At 35.9% G+C, this 23,355-nt stretch overlaps 1 protein-coding gene across 2 annotated transcripts in view; it reads left to right on the top strand.

Annotated features, from left to right (window-relative positions):
- The window catches only part of MTA3 (metastasis associated 1 family member 3), a 131,885-nt gene that overhangs the window by 56,912 nt on the left and 51,618 nt on the right, over positions 1-23,355 (top strand). For both annotated transcript variants that reach the window (XM_054279515.1, XM_054279516.1), the window contains exons 8-12: positions 5,079-5,178; positions 9,984-10,172; positions 15,345-15,419; positions 20,407-20,465; positions 22,978-23,102. In XM_054279515.1, the coding sequence (XP_054135490.1) occupies positions 5,079-5,178; positions 9,984-10,172; positions 15,345-15,419; positions 20,407-20,465; positions 22,978-23,102 (548 nt within the window). The remainder of the gene's footprint in view (positions 1-5,078; positions 5,179-9,983; positions 10,173-15,344; positions 15,420-20,406; positions 20,466-22,977; positions 23,103-23,355) is intronic.

Genomic DNA, 23,355 nt, shown 5'->3' on the forward strand with positions numbered 1-23,355 from the left:
GTAAAAGGAATTGAAGTTCATTAAAGTGGTAATTAAATTTAATGGCAGAATTGCAACATAAAATTATGCAGCGAAAATGGTGGAAAATCTTGATGCCAATGCTGTGCTTACAAAACTGGATGTTTGCTAGCAAGGTGAATTACAGCATCTAATGGTAGGCAGATGGTTTGGCAGTAAAAAGGAAAAATATGTTCACATCAAGTTTACCAGGTGTATCAAAAATTCTGTTTCTGCCTGTCTATCATGCCTGGCTAGTATATGTTTATTCCTTTGTGTGTTTTGTATTACTGTACTTCTTGACCCAAATTCATTTGAAAAGAACTAATTCAGACTTGGGGCTGAATTTATTTATTTATTTATTTATTTTTCATGACCTTTGATCTATTTCAGTATAAAGAATAAATTTCCATAGCAGACTTTTCATAGACCTGCTTTTAGGGGGCTGTACATCTCCTCCTCTGTGACTGTGAATTGCAGGATGTCATAGAGATGATGCCTTAAATAACAACCTGTGAATTAAACTACTTTTATCTATTGGATTCTATTTCTGTTGAATAAGAAAGATTTCACATATCTTTCATTTCTATTCATATAGCAATGAAATGTATGGTCGTATCATACATCTATATATCATGTCATGCGTACTCTAACTTTGAGAGTCTTTCAGCAAAAGAATAGTGGCAGGTGGCTTTTCATGTTTATAATGCCATCTCCTTTTGTGCTGTAAATACCTGAAGTGATAATAATGAAGCATAACACTGTACAGGCAGTTGCTTAGAAATGCAAAGAAAACATCTTTTTTAACAGCATCATTTTACTTTGAATATATTCTGCAGGTCAGACTTGCTGAACTGAGTAGTAAAAATGTCATGTGTATGTTCAGTTTTAAATTACTCTTTTGTTGCTTGCATGTGTCTTCACTGAAGATGGTTTTTTCCCCTTCTTTCCAATATTTTAAGTATCACAATAATCTCTTATAGAGCACTCAGATATTAATTGGCTGGTTTTTAAGTTCAGACCAGTCTGAGATGTCTTTTTTTTAGGACTGTTTCCAATTTAGTTTGAAGAGGAACATTGGAGTAAAGACAAGGAATACAAAAGGTTTTCTTTCTTAATATGCAGAAAACCACCAAAGATCACTTAATTATTTTCCTCAAAAATATTAGCTCAGAGGTGAGGCATAGGTCTCATTCATATCTGTGGAGAATTGTGCATTTGCAAATTCATGTATGCACAGATGTGGCTCACTTCCAACAGGTTTGTCCAGAGTATACTCACTGCTTGTGAAACAGACAAGCAGTGTTAAAAATGTGAAGTTTTGAAGTAAGCATCCTCAGGTTGAGAAGGATGTATGTCTTGGCTGGATTTTCAAGAGTACAAGGCAGAAGGAAATTGAGAGTTCCTTGCCTGCACCCAGAACTTTCTGGATCTGATTTGATGCTGGACTGCTGTTGGGAGAAGCAGAGGTTTTTTATCCTGGCGTAGAATTGCAGTGGTTCCAGATTTTCTTTGGTAAATAATAGCTCTTTTCAGAACTAGTTACTGATGAGCCACCACATCTTTGGAAGCTTGCTAGGACAGTCTCTTATGTTTGCTGCTTCTTAATTTCTTTGACTACTGCTATTTAATCTTACACAAAAGTTATTTCCTTTAAGGTCTTAGACTTGAGCTATAAGTAATTTGGAGCAATGTATTTTCTGCATTCAAAATGTAATCTGAAATTTTGCCTAAATGCAGGGCACACAGGCATAGCAACTGCAGCAACTTCTCAAGTTTTTTGGACATAGACCTCATTGAGTTTTGCTGAATTTGTGGATTTATTCCATAATCTTAGATCCTGGCACTGAACTATATCCATTTGTTTTGTTTGTATGGTTGTTATCTGCAATCTGTTATAAATCTTCTTGGTTCTGCTCTTTAAGATAATTAAACCAAGGAAAACCAAATTAAAGTAACACTGGATCATTTGGTCTAACCCTCAAAGCTCTTACAGCTGCTTGCTGATGCAGGCTGTGCAGGGAGTGATCTCCCAGCTGATAATACCAATTGTTTCTCTTGTCCATCTCTCTGCCACCTGTGTAATTCACTGTCTGTGTGACTTTTGGCTTTGGCTTCTTTTGGAAAATGTGGGGAATGTTGGTTTCTGTTTGGAGTTTAAGTATTTTAATTACACATTGAATAATTCATAAGTAGCTTGCTGAGCACAGTTTTTTGTGTTGACAGTTTATTATTGTTATTACTGAATTAAATATAGTTCCAGTTAACTATTTACAATTATTCTTTGAATTGTGCAAACTTCACAAGACATTAATACTGAAAGTTTGTTAAGAAAAGTGAGTGGTTAGGGTGTGACTGTTTAATTTGTGTTGGCTCAATACTGAGTTTTATTTTAGGTAGATGAAGACAATACTGTGTCTTCTGGAATTGACATTGTTTAGTTATTTATTTTGTTCCTTTTCTAAAATAATGGAATAGTGGAATTAGAAGAAAAGCATGCAAGGAAAAGTGGCCAATGTAGATTTTGACATTTGCATCAATACATACTTGATATCTGTATTTTTAATTAAAAAAACATAAAAAATAAGGTATTTTAGTGATTTGTAAAAGTAATATTGAATTTGGATGTGAATTGCATAGCTAGATTATATAAAACATTATATTTCACTATTTAGTTTTGAACCTAGTTACTATTTAATAGCCAATTGCTCTAGAATTTCTACACTTAGTTGGGAATTCACTGCTTTTCACAAGTTTCTACGGAAAGGAGAGCTAGAAGTTAGTTTGTTTTCCAGAGAGACACAGACATGCCTCACACCTCTAGGCCCCCCAATTTGTCCCTTACCATCCACACCCCCTCTCCTGTCACTACTGACACCCCAAATGGTACACTGCCTGCATTTTGTTATGTATTATTTATTTGTTTTTATCATATTGTTATTATGATATTTGTTTCCTTATGTTTGAGACTGTGTTTATTATATTTTATTCTATTGTTTTTATTATTTCATTTTGTCTTTGTATGTTTTATTTATTATTAATTGTTTTTGCACTCACATACTCCAAAATGCAGCATTCTTCTGAGAGCTGCAGTCTTCTCCTACTCTATGCTGCACTGGAAGCAATGCCCACTGATGCACCAGTTCTTACCTCTCTATCACGTATTCAGAATTATTATTAATAATAATATAATAATTCTATTATTATTTATGTTGTCTCTTAATTTTGACTTTACATTCTGAGCAACAAAATACTCTTGGGCTCTGAAGTCAGCCTCATAAGTTTGATCTGCCAGAGAATGACTGTGAGAATGTTCTTTGTAGTGTTCATAGCATACTCACACTTTATTTTAGAAATATGGTCAAAAGAAAATCATTTTAATTATGGAAAAGGAAGATAAGAAGCTAGCAGGTAGCAGCAGAAGGGAAATGCAGTCATGCTACATTCACTGGTTTGAGCAGGAGGGACAGAAGGATCACAGGAAAGACTGCTTAGCTACAGCCCTTATCAATGCCAGCATGTTGAAAGGGTTGACAGACTATCAGGAAATGTGTTCATAATAGAGCCTTATTCTTGGAAGGGATTTGTGCACAAATACTATTTTATGTACTGCCAAGCGTTGGGGGGGGAAAAAATAGAATGTGTTTGTGTTTTCTGATATTTACCATCTCCATAAAGAGGGAGTAAAGGTTGTGGAAAAACATTTCAATATCAATTATTTATTCCACAGCCTTTAGAAAAGCAGTTAATATCAGGGGGTCGGAATCACTGCTGTTAAATCTTAGCTTGTAAGACTGTGGCAGCAAGTACTGAAACATGCATTCAGTAATAAATTTTTTGAGATTCAAGATGAAATTGCGGTAATGTACTTTATTATCTGTTTCTCCATGATAATTTATAACTTCACTGAGTTAGTCTTGATGCACATTGTTTTTCTGTTGAATATCAGATTTATAGGATATAGCAAAGTGTATTTATTTGTCAGTGACATTCACCATTGGTATAATTCTGCGCTTGCAAGTTGTGTGGGGTGCAATTGCTGAGTGAGGCTTGAGTCCCTATGCCAGTGGATTGCTCTGCATTACATCTGTAACTGGGTCTTTGCATTTTAAAGGGATTATGTCATAACTGTAACAAACTGATTTTTTCTGAATGCACCTCAAGAGTCATTATACAAATCCAGGTACTGGAGAAACTTCTGATCTGCTTATTGATAATATTTTGTGTCACTGCATCTTTGCTCATTTCCTGTATGGTAGGCTGGGCCCAGTCAAATTCTCTATGCACCTTTTCCTTCACTCTGCATGATACATAGCTGTACTTGCAAGAAATATTTACCCTCTCCGAGAAATGTTTACAGTTTAGAACAGTCTAAGTATAATAGATGCCATGTGCAATTCATCAACAAAAGTGGAAAAGAAAGTGAAGTTTTGGAAAAAATATTTCCATTTCAATAATGAAATGCTTTAATTAAGTACGTTGAGAGATCAATTTATTTAATTATTGCTTGAAAGCTGAGACAACACAGGAATTTTGGGGGTACCTTAGACAAAGCTAACAGGCTTTTTTTGGCTCACTGCCATGAAAGGTAGACCATGGGAGTAGAAGACATGTAGTACTGAAGGGAATGAAATGTATTTAATTTCCTCATATGGATGTGGTGAACCTCCTTTTTAATCTGAATTAGAATTTTTAAGCACAATTATATCATTGGAGTTTTAGAAATAATAGTCCTGATTGTAAACCTCAAACTATGGAGAACCTTTGACTTCATAATTAATTGAAAATTCTATAGATTAAGAGGTTGGTACATGAGAATTCTCTGAGTATCTTTTGTTTCTGAGCTGCTGTTCTTATATGTACGTAGTTACTTTTGGGGGGCGGAAGGTCAGAGTTTTTGCTGCAGTGTTTAGTGATTTGTCTTTATCAAGTTGTTCTTTGTTACCAAAGATCTGAAAACTTAACAGTATCAGTATGTGGCTTGCATGTGGAAAAGGTCACTTTTATAGGTATGGCACAGTCTGACACTTGGGGTTACATCTTTCTGTGTGTTTACTGCTGCTCCCACTCCTCTGTTGCAGTGCGGTTGGCACCTTTGCTCGAGCCTTGGACTGCAGCAGTTCTGTCAGACAACCCAGTTTACACATGAGTGCAGCTGCTGCTTCCCGAGACATCACACTGGTAGGTGGCTTCTTAAACATCCTACAACTTCTGTATCCATGAATTCAACACTATCTGGTATTCCAAAGTCCCCATTTTCCACTTGTTGTCTTTAGATACCTGCAAGCAAGATGTGTGTGTGTGTATGTTAGAAAATCCTGTGTGTTTTCTTCAAGCTTCTTAGTGCTGCCCTTGTAATCACACTGTGCAACACTTGGCTTTAGTTGTGGATCACCCACAGCAGAATGGATAATACACATTGTATGGGGATTCATTCAGGGCAGTGTTATTACTGTGGTAATAAAGCTGATTAAAAACTGTGTGGATAATGGTTTGTACTTACTGGATGTATATGTCACCATATTTTCTAAAGGATAAGCAATCTGACTTTGTAAGCATATTTTTTTAAGAAGATTTCAATTAGCATATTTCTACTATGTTTCCAGTATGCTGTTAATGTAACCACCTGCATCTTTTAGAGAAAGTGAAAAATATATTGATTGCAGGTTTGCTTCCATATAATCATACTAGCTGAGCTGAGAAGGTGTGCTGCAGTAAGTAAAGTATGTCAGGAACACTATGTGAGACCAAAAATATTACTGTTTCAGTGAATCAAGTTTGACTTAGATTTCCAAAGAAATCAACTCTTGTTTTATTATTTTAGGCTTTTTGTACCTAAACACCATCACATAGTTTAGGCTAAAGAAGACCTGCTATTTACCAGATACTGGAGTATTAGAATTAGAGGAAACTCAATAAAACTGACAGATTTGTTCAAAATAGTTAAGGCACTGCCTTATGAAGTGAATAGAGAGCCCCTAGAATTCAGTTGCACAAAATTTTGTGGGAATGGGCAGTAACCAGCAGGTTAAAAAAAGGTTAGAAGAATTATGTAGCCATATAGGCCATAAATTAGTACTGAGGAGAATAGGGAAAGGTGTACCTTCTACATATCCTCATTCTGAAGCTTTGCAGGTGCTGGTCAGTGAAATGGGAATTGACCTCAGACTGTGATTAGACTTCCCTGAATATTTTAGCTAATATTCCTTGGTGCTACTGTAAGAGACACAATGCCTAGTTATAAATGGTCTGATTCAGTGGGACAATTCTTGTATTTCATATAAAATTATTTTTTTATTATGATGAGAAAAGTATTTAATTTCTTTCTTAAGTACACTTTTGTAGTATATTTAAAGGCTATTGAACAGAAAACTGATTTAGTCTGGTCTATGATAGCATCTTAAAGGCAGGGGCAAAATGTAATGTTTTCAGTAATACTCAAAAATGAATTTTCTGTTTCACAGTTGCTAATATGACTTTTGCCAGCACAGTTCTATTCACATTAAATACTTAATTTTGTTCATCAAAATAGTTCTTAACATTTTTCATTATATTACTATTTCGTTGGATTAAGAATTTCTAATAAATTTCACATATTGCATATCCCTTCTTTATTTGCATCCTGTATTCAGTATTTAATAGAGTGGATTTATCCTTATGGCAGCTTCTCATTTGAAAGTACATGTGCAATGCTGCTAATAAAGGGGTACTTTGTTTGAGTGCCATGTTAATGTTTCTCCATTGCAAATGATCCATTAAGTTCCATTACACTTAATGAAAGGCATATCTTATAATGAGGCATCAAAGGAGCCACCCTAGGCTTAATTATTGTGTCTGTCTCTTCTCATTTTCCTACCCCCTCAGCTTTTTAAAACCCTACTTTTTTAGCTTTTTGGCAACGTACTTTCTTCTAAATTAAGAAAAGACATATTTGTCATTATAATAGTTACTTTTTCAGACATTTCCATGTTAATTGGGAGCATATTTTCAGCAGCAGTTAAAGTTGGTAGAGACATTTGCAGAACTTGTGGTGTTTCTCATTTATACTTTTCATATAGGTGCACAACACTAAGAAAATTATACCATCTATCTTCTTAATGCAAGGCAGATAACCCTTGCACCTAAGGCGATATTAATGGGATTTCTGTTTACCACACCTGTGGCTTTCCAGTATTCCTAATTAAGTTTTAATCCTATTTAGTTTTAATCAGAGACAACTGTAAACAGAGTGATATTATAAGAAAAACAAAACAAAGCAAAACCAAAACAAAACCCAAAAACCTAGGTAATGAACGTAGATAAATCCAGGGCTGATGTACACATTTCTTGCAGATGCATAACAACTGAGAGGCTGCTTTCAGGCTCCTTTATTTGGAAAACATAGGGAAGGCAATGAGACAAGATAGGAAACTCCCTGCTTTTAGAAAGCCCTAAAGAAGATGTGAAACAATGTGTGTTTACCTTCTTAGATGATAAGGGGCTTCTCTTACAGTGAGACAACCAACTGAAACTTGCATTTCTGGCCTTCTCAAAGACAGAGTTTTATTTTATAATGAAAATTGATCTCTAAGAAGAGAAAGAGACTTGGAAGACCTTGTGTTTCAGATTCCTAAATACTTTATGGTGCATATACTCACCATGAAAGCCATTTAAAGCAAAGCAGGCTGAGGGCATCACTTGCTCCTTGTGCTGGGTTTGTTCAGAAGAGCTTAAGTGACCTTACTGTAGGGACCTAAATCTGATATTGGATGTCTCTTCCAAATGAAAAGTATGAGCAGATTTTTGGGGTTTTTTTTGTTTTTTTTTGCATTTTGGATTGTATCTCTTTAATGATTTTTATTAGACTTCCATATATGTGGCTCCTAAGGTAAACACACTTAAAGTATGATTGAATTCAGAATCCACTCTCTGTTTCCAGTTTGAGTGCTTTGATGCATGCAGCTCACTCTGGAATGGCAGATGATTTGGGAGCTGTGCTGTGTGGCTGCTTGCAGGACTCCTTCCCTCTCATGCCCTTTCTTCCAGCTCCATGCAGCCCTTCCTTAGCTTTTGGTGGAAAGTTTCTTCCTCTACCTGCTTATATTTGGACTTGAAGTTGCCGTTTAGCTGCATGGCTAACACTTTTCCTCTGATGTGTCCCTGTGTCTGTGCTGAACAGCATGCTCTGGGCAAGAGTTCTTTGGGAAGGGTGGCTCTTTTTCTGTCCTTCAGGCTCCTGCTTGGGAGAGGCAATGCCAGGAAGATATCCTAGGACCTTTTCTCTTAGCCTCTGCTAATGCCTTCAGGCTTCTCATGCTTTTACTACCACAATTTGCATTGCAGTGTGGAACTTTGATGCAGGGCAGGGCTGACAACCCTGTAGAAGGCAGAGTTGTTATCAAAGAACTTGTCAGTGGTCTTCTGTCACAGGACAGCTCAGGGAAGGCAGTAATTATCCACAGAGTTCAGTATAAATCTTTTCTTTAGTAATATCAAAAAAGCGTTATGGAGTCAGGTGTTTATTATAGATGAAAAATGAACATAAAGCAAGAGCAAGAGTCCAATGTATTCACTTCTGCTGTTTTTATGAAAGTTGGTATCAGTGAATAGATCTGGATTCAGCAACTGCTTGGAAGACATCCTGTGTGTACTGCTTTTCTATGAGGGTTGCAGTTTAAACAGATTTAAACCTCAGTAGCACATCTACTGTAAGAGTTCAATCTTTAGACCTGGTTTACTCATTTGCCTGAATAGTAAATAATAAATCAGTGATTTCAATGTACATTCTCTAATATGAAGCTGATGGATTTTAGGCATTATATTACATACTTTACTATAAGAATGCTTGATTTTAACAATGGCTTTTCTCCAGGCTGGTCAATTTGATTGAACCATAAGTAAAATGATGCATTGCAGGATAATAGTGACATTGCTTCTTGCAGAACAAAACAGTTCCAGAATGTGTGATGCTTGATAGCACTCAAAAACTTATAGTAAACACTGGGGAAAGACAATAGTAATTGATTAGAAGATGGCAAAAAACAAGAAAAATACATTATTTGCACTAGATTTGTATGCAGAAGCTCAGCTGGAATTGCTCTACTGGCACACAATGCAGGAATGCTCCTTCCTTTTTTCCATAGCTGGGTTTGTGGCCTTGTGAGAGTTTGCATGCTACACGTGGAGCTCAGCACTGTGGTGAGACACATTGGGAGGGGACTGATAGAGTCCCAGACATTATCACACTTATAGCTCTGATATCTCCTTCAGCACAGCCAGTTGGATTGTGCTGCTGGGGTCTTTTGGGACCCTGAGTCGGAAATGCTTCTTGCGTGCTGCTCATTTTCCCAACAGTTGGATTTGTTTACTTTTTGTATTCCCCATCATTGGTTACCAATGGGAGCATTCAGTGTTACCTACAGTGGGAAGATTGTTCTAATTTGTTTGTTTTCTGTTTTTCCCTTTTATAACAGAAAGGGAATCAACCAAAGAAACCTTATTTACCAGTCTGTGATAGGAGTGTTGAGCAAGGGACAAAAATCTTGCTGCTCTTTTAGTATGATGATAATGAAAACAATAAATGTCTTCCTTCTCCAGCAATGAGAATATTGGGCTCATAGATGTCTGAGCAGCTGTTTAGTTATTATTTAGAGCTTCTGTTAATTGAAAATGGACAGTCAATATATGCCACTGTCTTTATTGGGTTTCTCGGAACCAGTTTCTGCCAACAAGAGATTCTTTAGAAATGTTTGCTAGTAATTTTCAGGAACTAATGTCATTTTTGGTAAACATTTTATCAAGGTATTTCCTTTCCCAGATTAAGTAATAAACCATTTATTTTCCTCATATTCCACAGCAGAAAAATACAATATCAAGATAGATTCTAATTTTAGCATTAATTGAGGCTCCTTGCTTGGTTTATAGAGAATAATACATTGAATTTGCATTAACTGAGATGGACTAGCGTTAATTTAAACACGTCTTTATTCTCTGCTTGTCCCTGCCAGTTTCATGCAATGGACACACTGCATAAGCACAACTATGACCTGAGCAGTGCCGTTGGTGTCCTGGTGCCTCTGGGAGGGCCTGTCTTGTGTAGAGATGAAATGGAGGAGTGGTCAGCATCAGAAGCTAGCTTATTTGAAGAGGCTTTGGAAAAGTACGGCAAGGACTTCAATGACATTCGACAAGACTTTGTAAGTATGAAAGCAGTGCCCTTTCCTGGAGCTGTGTTTTGCCATGGTTGAGCGTAGTTGCTTTCTGTAGGTTTGGAAGGTTTAGCTAGGGGAGAAATCTGTGTAGCTGACACGTGTGATTAACATATCTATACATTTTATCTGGCTGAAAGTCAATATGCTTTCTTGTTCATTGCTGTTGTTTGGAAAGATGGTGACAGAAGGTTATCTTTTTTGTGGTTTAATATCAGGTAGGATGTCTCACGCTGAGACACTCCAATAAGGATTTTTACAAGGATCTTACAAGCATCTGAAAAGGGTCCAGGAGCTTTGCAGTGTGCTTCCACAATTTCCAGTGAAATTCATTAGCAGCTACATGGCTGACTCTCCTGGGTGTTTTTGGAAAGCTGGGGTTTCCTGCTATGATTAGCAGAGAGAAATTGGAATTCAGATAGGTTTTAAAATGTACCACAGGGAGTTGTTTTGACATATTAGATGTTTTGGCAGTTCTGAAAAGTAAAAGAAATGTTTTCCAATATGTTCTAACTACAATCATTTTTGTACTGAAGTATCAGACTATAGGGCAGTAAACCTTTAATTTGCTAATTCTAATGCAGAGTAATGAAATTAAATGGATTGCTAGAGTTGCTAGCAATTTGCTGCAATTTTTTTCACATTTTATGGAGAGCCTTTTCCTTTCAAGGAAAAGTATTTCCTCTGTTGTACCATGTTCAAGTTGGGTTTCATGAAAAAGTTAAGATTTGAACCAAAATAATTGAACTTTTTGGAACTGAAGTCGATTGAAACATTTTCACATTCATCTCATACTGCATGACTCTGAGAACTCATATTTTTAAATTTTCTTTACAGAAGTTTATAGTCTTAATAGTCTTTGTGAGGGGGGAAAAAATGTAGGGTAAATGCAGAAGTCCTTACAGGACAGTGGGAGGAGGCTTGGTATTGAGCTGTCTTTCCTTCATTTTCACAGATTTGAAATGGAACAGGTAATTGAATGAAGGTGGGAAGTGAAGGCTATTGTTTTTCTAAGGAACTGACATTTTAAGAGGTGTATTACATCTGCATGCTTAATTTTGAGATTCCTAAGGGAGAAAATGTTCATTACATTGATGACATAAGGTTGAACATTGCATCATGGCTGAAACAGCTCTTTTAACTTCAAGAAAATATTACTGGAAAACAATATTTATAGGTATTTTAGAACAGAAATCTTAAGGCAAACTGGCTTCCTTATTATTTCTTATACAGACAAATGGGTCTCATTTGTAAGTGTACAATAGTTCAGGAGCTATGTCTTCTAATTAAATGGTTCCTAATATATAATATTAGGCTTTTGAAAATGCCCTAAGCATATAACATGTTTTATTGGCTGTTTACAAGTTGTGTCCTAACACAATTTGTGACCAAGCATTCAGAAGGCTTGTCTCTGGTATTTATGTGGTATTTTTATTTTCTGTATAAATTTTGTGTTACCTGCTACTGCATTAAAGTGGTGCAGTGTAGTAATGTGTCGCAAGAATTGCTTCTGCATTTGTAATATTCAAATGCTAGATATTTGAATGACTTGCATAGAAACTGTTTACAATGTTAAAATTTTGTCTTGGATACCCTGATAAAATTTTGTACCAATACCAGCCCTCTTTCACTAAATATTCCTTCCCAAAATGCAGCTATTTTGCCCTGATCACCTCCCAGAGCAGGAGACACACCCAGATCTGGTGATAGGATTGCATAGCCTACTGAGGAAACCTTAACCATGAGTCAGTACAGCACAAATGGATGTGGGACACTAATTATTATAGCTTATTTTAGTTAGAACAGGGATATTATCTATTAGTCACTTTTTTTTTTAATCTTTAGAAAAATGTTATTGTAAAAACATTCTTAGAAGAACATCTATTTTATATCTCAATTTATATGGTACTAAGAACAGTGCACAATCTTTATTTAATTCTATGTAATTTGAAAGCTTTCAATTATGTTAGCCATTGTGTAGTCTTGGGATTTCTTAATTTCTCTAGTGTAAAATTTATGTGTTCTCACTTCCTATGTAGCAGTCTAAAAGTGCAGGGATTTGAAAACACACATTTGCTTTTTAAGTAATCATCGAAAATAGTCCTTGGAGATTTAGATCACGAATATGTGAAAAGTTCCTGCAAGGTGAGGTAGGTAGAACTATGTAGCATGTAAGCAGTGATTTTCCACCATAGTACTTTCATCTGTTATCCTCCCTCTCTTCAGTGGCAAGCCATTGATAAGTTTACGTCTGATAAGTATCTAAGTAGTCTTGGATGTGTTGTAAGAGCAAGGGCAAAGAAGACAATGGGCTGATAGTGTACGTGTGAACTTGTTTGGGTCTCCAGGTAGGATCTAATGATAAAACTAGATCTGCAGTGCCTGAGATTGAACTCCAACCTCAGCTGTCATGCTGTCATGCCACAGGACAGGCAAGAAAGTCATGTTGCATAGCAGAAAGGGGCTGGTAGCAGTCTGCTGAAGCAGAAGGGTGATGTGGTACCTGCCTGAGTCATTACATCCCACAGGAGTTGCCTTTTCTGTGGCGGCCCAGATTTGCAGGGCACAGCTGCTGCAATTGCAGCCTTACATGACTGCCTTACATGACAGTTCTGTAAAGGGCAGATTAATTTACTTTTCCAGCAGTTACTGGGAACTGCCACTGTTTGATGTTCAATGTGCAGCTCAAGTATTAAGCTACAAACACTAAATGTTAGTAAACAAGATTGTTATAAGTTAAATGGTGTAAAGGTCTTTATGTTTTTTTCATGGCTAGGAGATGCTCAATTGTAATCAAGTTACCGGTCTAGCTGTTGAATAATAATTTTCATCAACTGTTGATGCATTGACTCTTGTAGGAGAGGTTCTTCTATCTTTAAGACTCTGTGTGAATCCTAATCAAGCTAAACCTTATAAGCTAATTCAATTTACTTGATGTGCTTGTATTATTTCACATCCCAGAGTAGTAGAATGGAAAAAGAATGGATATTCTATGTTCTCCAAATGTAACTATTTCCCTAAAAGTAAAACAAAGATGATATACGTGTTAATTCTTAGTTTTTCGTTATCAACAGTTTTCACAAATTTATAACTATTTCGTCTCAGATATGGCAAGAAAGGCCTTAGTAATCAAGAATAGAGACTGTTTATAGAAAGCAGGAGCAACTGTTTTCCAGCTTTAGAAAATTGTGAAAACATGCCTTAAAATTACCATGTGCATTTTAGGATTCATTATAATCCTAATTTTTTCTTGCTGATCTAATTTGATTGGTCTATTTTTAGCCTGGGGAAACTAAAGAAATGTAAAACTCCCCTCTCTCTGTTTTTGTAGAGCTGATAGTTTTTGCTAATTTTCTCCTTCAAAAATGTTGTGCAGATGAGCATATTTACTTCTTTCAAGAACAGAATTTGGTAATGACAATGTATTAATCTGTGGTTCACAGCTTCACTGGCAGTTCAGAGCATTAAGTGCATAGGTAAATGGAATACAGGTTGTCCATACTCAGCCTGCCAAACAGCTTTTCCAAGTTTTGAATCAAAGTATAACAGGATTACAGTTATTTGGTCCAAGCATCCTAATTACCTTCCTTTAATTGTAAATACCTAGTGAATAAATAAACATACTGGTGCCACAGCCATAGTTAAAATAGATAAAAGTATTTTCTAGATAAATTAGCATGTTCATGCTACAAACATTTGTAGCATGAACATGCTAATAAATATTCAGAAAGGAAATTAAATATGGGTATGCTAAAATGCACTAATTGTCAATGGCAGGTAGTTGGGGGTGACAGCATTTTACCTGGATGCCAGGGGGAATGTGGACCTGAAGACTGAGAATCATTTTATTTGTCACCTCACATCAAACACATCCTGTCACTGGCCTTTTTGAGGGAAGATTTCTCTCAAGGCTTAATTTACCTGAGAAAGCAAAAAGATTTTAGGAACCTGAATTGTGTTCCTATTGAGACATCAGCATAAGCATTTCATACGCTGCTGCTTTTGGATCAAATGTAAATGTTCAAGGATTCACACACTGTGGAACACTACTGACTCTGAACCTGAATCAAGCAGCTTGAAAAATTCCTTTTGTAGTCAGCTCCTGCATGCAGGGAGAGGAGTTTGTAAAGATGTTTCTCTGGTGGTTTAGGAATTTAACCAAAGGTGCAGGAAACTCTTCTTTTGGCTTAAAACATGCAGAAAGCTGCCTAGTGGGGTCAGGATGGTTGGAAAGATCAGTTTCCACACCTGTATTTTCTGGAACATCCTAAACATCATCCTCATTTCTAGAAAGCAGATAATATTTGCATTAATGTGTGCTTCTAGAAAATATAACACACAAATTACGTTTCCAAGTTATGAAGAAAAATTGCATAAATTTTCAATGAGACATCCTAATTTAAATTATAGAAAGACCTTCTGGAGTTAAATAGATTATTTGGTGATAATTAGAAATGATTGCCTAATTTTCTCCCTACACTTAGGTTAACACATTTTTATTTTACTGGTGAACGTGGGCACCCAAAATAATTGTCATTATCAAAGGCACCTTGTTTGTACAGAGATTTTTGTGAAATATTTATTGTCAGTATCACTCGTGTTGCTCGGGGTAACATTTGTCCCTCGCATCCTTTTGTTTCTTGATAATAGTTGAGAGCATGTGGGAGTTTATGCAAAACTAGTGGTAATGTATGAGCAGCTGAGTTGTTATGGGACATGAAAAATCTGAGCTATGTATGGTATCCTTTGTATTTTTTAAGAGTAAAATTATCATGAGACTCAAGCACAGTCTTGTCAAGATGATTTCTTTTGGTCCTAATGTTATTCTCCAACGGACACACTTTACAAGAGATATTGCCTTCTGTGTTTCCTGATGGAAATCTATATTCTGTTTTGATCGTTTTGTTTAACTATGTGGCTTAAACAGAATAAATTACATTTGGATTTGGATGTGTGATACCGTAGTTCTGCATACTTGTTAATGGTTGTGTATTATTAATTGCAATATGTGGTTTTTTGCATATGGATTCTAATGCAGTTATTTAACACATCCAGATTTTAGTATTTGTCTCAACTATACTTGATTTTAACATGTGTTTAATAAGAAGTGGGCATTGCAATTTCTTGGAACCACTTTAACTTGTAACAAATGTTTTTCAGCTGCCTTGGAAGTCGCTGACTAGCATCATTGAGTATTACTACATGTGGAAAACCACTGACAGATATGTGCAGCAGGTAATTCAATGACTATTTAAGAGTGAACCAGTCTGAGACATTCTTTAAACAAGTGATCTTGTTAAACCATAAAAATCTGTTTGTGTTCTTGAAAAGATACATGATGGGAGGCCTAAGGTAATATTTTGGGGTATAGACCAGTGGTGTTACAGGCTGCATTGTTGAATCCTTTAGCCTATTTGTATTTTATGCTGGTTTGAAGCAGCAGGACTCCTGGTTCCTCCTTCAGTAGGGGATCAGATGGAAATGGGCTGCAGAGCAAATGCTTTAGACTGTGAAGCTCTGCCATGGGACTGAAGGAAGCACAAAATCCATTGTGTTACAGTGGCTGCTGGTGTTATGAACCCTTAATTGGTGCTTCTGGACAAAGCATTACTTTGGCATAGCCAGCATTTCAAAATTGAGACCATTCTGCACGCAGTGGTTTTGTTCATCCTTCTGATTGAATGTTCGACTGTTTGGGTTGCTCTGGAGCAAAAACACATCAAGATTATGTTGGGTACCAATACTGAGATGTTTTTAGCAGGTTTAGGCAAAATGTCAGTGTTGATGTTTTTTTATATATTGTACTCCTTTTGTATTTACTCCTTGGTTTAGACCATAAAATACTTTTAAAGGCTCCATTTTAATTGTGAATTTAATGTTTAAGCTAGCACCTGCTTTATTTGCCACATAATTGATGGTGATGTTATGGACAGTGTATTGAAAATAATTTTTATGCTGTAATAACTACAGCTGTAAAATTAGATGGATCTTTGGACTTGTTTCAAATTAAATGTGTCAGAGGGATGATTAGTTCAGGTTGTTCTGGCTTATTTGAAATTGTTTCTACATCATTTTGTTAAGTAAGGGACAGGAGTTTTACTACCATGCAGTAAAATACTGCATGGTAGTGTCTTGGAGTATCACTAGGACAATTTAGTTCTATGGATAATACAAATAGAATATAATATGTTCCCTATAAAGGCATGTTTTTCTAGGTTTGTCACTATTCCTTTCACTTCAAACCCCTTTTTTTTCCCCACTGTTGATTTTTATCCTAGAGAGGTGCTGTCAGCAGAGATTTGCTGTGTATCTTGTCAGTTCTTAATGGCTGGGCAACAGATTATCTTTAAGAATCAGATAAAAATGTGGCTTTTATTCTGAAATACTTGTTCTGGAGTAGTTGGTGAAAGACTAAGATTCCTTTTGTAGTTCTTTAGAGCTCATTATGATTCTATTGCTACAATGATCAAAGTGTATGTGTTAAGATTGCATATCCTTTCACAGGATTAGGGTTTTTACAGAAAAATCGCATAGGCTTTATGGTTATCTGCAACTTGAATGCTCTGGTAAATGCCTGTGTTCTACTTGTAACTAAATAAACTTCCAACATCCTACTCAGACCATGGCAATACACTCAGGATGGAATTCTTTAGCCATGTTCTTTCAGGGTATGTGATCTTCAGTAATAAAACCAGTGTAGGCCAAATGTTTAATTTTAATCCTGGTTAACATTTCTATAATCCTTCCTAAGAAGGGATCAGAACTTCATCATGCCTGTGTTTAGTTTTTTTTTTCTTTTTTGAATGGTAAAAATTGATACCATTCAGTCAAAACAATATCTGTAGGGGTTTTTTTCCCCAAAAAGAACAAGCAGTGATAATTGAGTGTAGTTCAGGGAGAAAATGTATTCAGTAATAAAGTGGAAATTTCAGAGTCATTCTTCTCTAAATCTCATGTTTGAGGGGCAGGGGGACTTGTGGGAATGGGAAGATGAAAAAGGTCAGTGCACATACTTGAATCTTAAAATACAATCTCTGAGTTCTAGATCAGTGTGATTTAATATAAGACACTGCTTTTAGTTATCTTTATTTCTTTGTGTGAATAGGATGTGTTGTGTCAGGCCTAAAAATGGTTTCTTTATCATAATTTTTACTAAATGTTATTCTTGCTAGGTTATAAATGTGGTGATTTAATGGCAGTGGAGGTACTGCTACCACCTTGCTTTGAGAACATCTTCCCTTCAAGTCAAACTGAAGGGAAGATATGTTAAAGTTCTCTGAATTTGTCTAGCAAAACTAATTCAGCCTTGGGTAATCATTCCTGGTGATAGGGCACTTCTCATGTCCCCTGTGTTATGTACAGTGTTTGAGGAAGGCCAGGTTTGATTGATGGATTCTACTGAATAAAAACTTATTTGTGGTGTTCTCTGTGAAAGTCAGATTCAATGGGAAAAGACTTTATTGAGACTTCGTAAGAGGGAAAGAGTGAGCACATTAAATGGTGGCTATATTGTTCTTCTGCAACAGTATAATACATTAGCCTCTCATTTATTTATTTCCACTGTTGAAAACAGGACTAATTTAGGAAAGTGGTCAGTTCTTGGGATATTTGTAAGTAGATATGCTTAACAAAAGTTCTTAAAACCCACAAACATTAATTTTCAGTGCTAGCATTAGACCCCATGAAAAACTGGGTTAGTATACTCTGACCTCCCCTGCAATGCAGTCTGTAAGACCTGTTTGAAATACTGTTTAAGATGTAAATTTTTTTCCAGGTAAAGCATCAGCTATCTTTGTTACATTGCTCCAGTAATTTATTACATTGCTCCAGGGATTTGTTACAAACTGGTGCTTTGTTTCTTGTCTAAATATTTTCAGTTTCAGCCTCCAGCTTTTACCACTTCTGTCTCTAGATTTCAATAGACAGAGTTTAATCTCAGAAACTGCAATTATTGGTAGTTTTCTTTCTGCGTCCTTTCCTCTCTCTCTGTACTTAGAAGTTGGTATGTCAGTGAGAATTCAAGCTGTGACATGTTCTGTTGCTTTTAGAGACCAATGGTAGCCATAATTTGAGTGTACAAAAATGTAGCTTATACTGAAATGTCATTGCATCATTTATTTTTTAGAAGACAGTATATAATTCCCTTTAGTAAATAAAGGAGAAAAGCAATTGTTAAATTGCATTCCTTACAACTCCCATGCCAGTACTAAAAGTATGCTAAAATTTAATCAATGTCTATATAGTCACTTCTCATTGACACTGCCATTTGGGCTTAATACAGTTTCCTACATATGCCTTTACATTCTGACACTGCTTCAGGGCTACTTTCATCCTTTTTTGCCCTTTATTGTATTTTCTCTTTTGCTTATGGTAGGTGTGCAGTGAGATTTCCTCATTTTTGTAGAGTGGACCAGTTTGTTAGGGAGCTCTGAGGAATGTGTGGTAACCCACTGCCTGGCAGTTTCACATTCTTCTGTCAGGCTGCAAACAAGTTCTGTATTGTTGGATATAATAAGAAAAGGAATGAGAGACAGTTGTGGAAAACCTGTGTCTTGCAGTTAAGCAGAAGGAGTTCACCACTGGGATCTGTGAAATGTTTTCAGATTAAAAACTACCAGTTTATGAGACTTGGGGCATGGTGCTGCTGCTGTTCTTTCTCCTTGCTCTTGTAAAAACTGACCCAAGCAGGCAGAGCAGACCTGTTTGCATTTTTCTGTGGGCCTGCTAAGGATAGAGCAGTGTTGCCAGGTCTGGCACTGGGGAAAGATTTCAACTGTACCAGCAATGTCAATGGGATTCACTTCTGTAGCTCCAAACTGGGCATCTGTGAACAGCAAAAAGCTGTAAGAAAAAAAGAAAAAAACCCCCACCAAACCTGTTTTGGAGATAAATGGAGGAGCACTCTCCTTGCACAGGAATTAATTAATGGTGACATGTACCGATTCGAAGTCTATTTGTTACACATTACTCCTTAAAGATGCAATTTTATAAGTGAGAGTTTTATAAATGGACCACACAGAGGCAACTTAATGAAATGGAGAAGAACAGCAGTTTACACCAGGAGGTTTAGTCAGACTGCTGGGCCAGTAAAGCTGAATTACTCTGTAACTTACCTCATGGCTCAGGCAAGGGACCCTCAGAGCAGAGTCATCTCATGATAGTTTTCTCAAGGTGGGAAATATTTTCCTGGATTATAAACCTTGCAAAAGTTGGATATCAAAAAATAAGAGTACAGCAGACAGGAGAAGTGGCTATTGCAGGTGAAATGAAGGACTGAATTTTAATCACCTTATAAAGACAGGTAGTACTGATTTATTATTGCCGACTATAAATCTGTCCCCTCCTTTTTTTTATCCTCTGTAATGAAATTGACTGTGATTCAAATTCTTTTCTCTCTTACTTTTTCTTTTTTTCTCTCAAGTGAATAGAAGTAATGTCTTGAGTACAGAAAATGCAGGGAAATAATGTTTTTTCTTCATCTTTTACATACAAATGTTTTGGAAAACCTGTAGACACCTGAACTCTCTATTTCTTGTGCCACTGCTGAAAAAATTGTTTTCTTAGTTACTTGTATAATAAATGGCAATTACTAAAAATTCTCAACATTATAGAAATGCAAAATGGTTTAAGTTTGTTGCCCGAATGAAGAAAGTAATGATTTAGTAAATTCACAGACTATGTTGACAGTAGTATAGCTGTGCTGTTACTGTGATGTTCCTGAGCCACAGTTTTGATGGCATTTAATGCTAGAAAGTGTTTAGTTATTTCTAAGACTCAGTGGACTTTATTGCTACTAGTACTGTGGTATAAAAGCTCAGCCTCACTCTGGACAGAGCAGACAAGTTCTGTTGCGTGACTGGTGAGGAACACAATTTCATTCATTTAATTTCTACTTAATTCTGCAATGAGGGGCAGCCACAGTGTCATACATGTTTATATAGATGTGACTTATGTAAACTGTCATTATCATTTTTACAGTTTTGTTGTCATATGTGAGGCCTGTGAGTTTTACTGGGAAAGACAACACATTGTGATTTCAAAATAATACTAAAAATCAAGAGCTTGTTTTTCGTGATTTTCATTGTGTAGATTTCTATGCTTGTTTAGGAAGCTTTTCTGAAATCACAAAACAGAAATAATTTAAAGATGTATTGTGTGCAGTTTTATGAAATGTCATACCTTAATGTAATAAAGTATTTTAATGTGTTCATTTTTCAACTAGAAACGTCTGAAAGCAGCTGAAGCAGAAAGTAAATTGAAACAAGTATACATCCCCACCTAGTGAGTATAACAACAAATTCATTTTTTGAATAATATACAGGTAAAATTGAAACAGTAACATGCAGTTACATGCATGCTATTTTCCTAGTCATCTCTCTAATGGTTACTTTTACAGGATTTATTATAGTCAGAGATATAATCCGAAAATGCCAGAAACTCTTGTTTTAAGTGAAACTTTCTTACTTTACTGATCTTTGGTTTTGACCTGCAATTTTTTTTTGTCTGGAATAAGAAGTTTTACAAAGGCTGATCAAGTGCTACCTGTGGTCTGTTCACATCCAAGAAGAGCCTATTAATCAAAAAAGCAGTTGTTACAAAACAACCTCTTCCAAATCCCTGTAGCACAACACTTCATATTTGTGTAAATGCAATATTTCAAAGTAGAAGTAGTTTTTAATGTAGTTACATAAAATAAAATGAGATAATTTCCCATTACAGTTTTATCTGGCTGATATAATCTGTTCTTCATCTAGAGACAAGAGATGTTCTGGTTCTAAATTAAAGGTAGCACGCAACCCCAGATCTTCTATCTTTGACCACGTGCTACTAATGCAATCTTGTTTTCTTCTGAGGGGTTTTTGATCTGTATTTCTTTTAAACTGGATGCTATGTCTGCTCCTGTTAACATGTGATTTGTAGAAAAAAGATAAAATCCCTCCTACATATTCATAATTTCCTCAATATTATGACAAGAGAAAGGATTCCAAATCACCTTTTTCTAAGCTTTCTGTGCGTATATTCAGTTTACTTCATATATGAACTTCCAATTGTTGTGAGTGCTTGTATAACAGAAGAATGTAATAACAAAGGAAGTACTTCACAAAGATTTTTGATGGCTTGTATAAATTACATACAATAGAGCTTCGTTTTCATATTTCATACTGGCTTCTCTCTTAAACAGATGTTACAATGAAAGCAGCAGACTGTTAAATGTATTTTAAGCTTATCTCAGAACAAATTTTGTGAGTTTTGAAGCTCACGTCTCTAACAAGTCACACTGTTTAAAAAAAGCTAAAACCTCTAGTATGAGTGTTCCCTAACCTTCTCAGATAAGTGGCTGCTTTAGGAAAACCGTAAGATGCTCAGACTTTACATTATGCATTTCAATTTAATTTCCTTGGTCTGTGTGGACAATTATGGATTTTCAATTAGCTCACAGTAGGGACCAGCTGTATTGGATGACAAAGTGTGGGATTTTTGTATTTTTATCTTACTGCCTGTCTTTTGCCTCCATTTCAAGACAAAATCCCTAGTCAACAGCAGGAGGATGGTAGGACTTCTCAAGGCTTTGGTATCTGTGGTGGTCATGGGATTGCTAAATGCTCTGCTTCAAGACTCATTTATTGCATTTGAAATCTGAGCAGAATTGATTCTCAGAGCTGAGTACCTTTTTGAACTTGATCATTAGGTATTTCCTGAAATTGCAAGGTTCTCTCCTTAATTCCAGAGAGTCCCTTTCAATTCATGGCATTTCTGAAAGGTAACTAAGCAACAGATCATAATGTGGAAGACTTAATTGTCTTTCAAGCTTTTCTTCTGTACCTTGAGCCCAGGATAAAGAATATTGGAAGTTGTAAAATTGTCTCTTGCTGATACGGTGAAAAAGGAAAAGGCAGGAGACAGAGACTTGATACAGCAAAGGTTTCTTCAATTGTCATTTTAACTTTTCTTTAATGTATTTTATGCTGCCTAAAATGACAAATAATTATCTTAGGAATCAATGTATCCAACCTTGCATTGTATTGAGGGTAATTAACACTCACAAAGTTGAAACTCTGGAAATATTGCACTTAGTGAGGAGTTATATTAATGCTCTCTGAATTAATTGACCTGTAAAGTCCTACTTCACTAAAGTATTAGAAGCTAGAATAATTATGAGAATGATATAGTACAATAATATTCAAAAGCCAAACAGAAATATCCAAAAAACAGTTAGCCTTCTCAGACAGGAAATAATTTAGAAGAGAACTGAGACAGAGCAACCAGATATATGGGTGAGTTTTGCTGTGGTTATAAGACATTTGTTTTACTGTGTGTACTTCTTTTTCAGACAGGAGGCTATTTGACCCTTTCCTGGGATCAAAAACCTTGTGGTATTACAGGCACTGTTGCTCCTCTTGTTATACTTCGCTCAAAGTCCATCCTCAACTCGTAAACCTTTTCTGTTGACTACAACCACCTTCTTAAATTCCACGCTGTGTCAGAGTTTTGTTAATGCTTTGACCCCTGAGAGTTGGTCTTTTATGAGCTTTCCAAGCAGCTTAGACAATCAGAGCACAGTAAAAGCTGCAAATTGGACTGTCAGAGCAGCTCCTAACATAGCAAGTGTATGACAATGCTGAAAGTAATAGAGGAGTACAAAAATTACTCTTGTTGTTTAGAGAAGATTTTATAGATGTTGTCTGCACACATCAGATTTCCAGAATTAGATTGTTTGTCTTCCTGTTAACTAACCAGTTAATAAAACCACTTTTTTTTTTTTTTTGCAACCTTTAAAAAAATTTATTTAAAGCAATAAACCAAATCCCAATCAAATATCCAGCAACAATGGGAAACCTGCTGCAGTCAACGGAGCAATGGGAGCTTCTTACCAGGCGCAAGCCACAGTAATAGGTCGGGCTTGTGAAAGCTGCTATAGTAAGTAAATATATTTTTTAATGACTCAAGAATTTGGGTGAATCTTAATATGTGCTGTTAGAAAAAAAAGATATGTAATATTGTTAGGATATGACAGAGGATAATTTGCAATTGCTCTTATGGCAGAAATATCTTTTAAGTTAGAACTGCCTTCAGTATATTAATTAAAGTATTCAAATTTCTTGATGATTTATTTTAAACAATTCATAAAGCACAGAAAGATTAAGTAGTGTAATATGATGGCATTGATCTA

Source organism: Melozone crissalis, unplaced genomic scaffold (assembly GCF_028551555.1).
Source record: "Melozone crissalis strain CALT ecotype California unplaced genomic scaffold, PUWL_Pcris_2 ptg000027l_1, whole genome shotgun sequence".
NCBI lineage: Eukaryota > Metazoa > Chordata > Aves > Passeriformes > Passerellidae > Melozone > Melozone crissalis.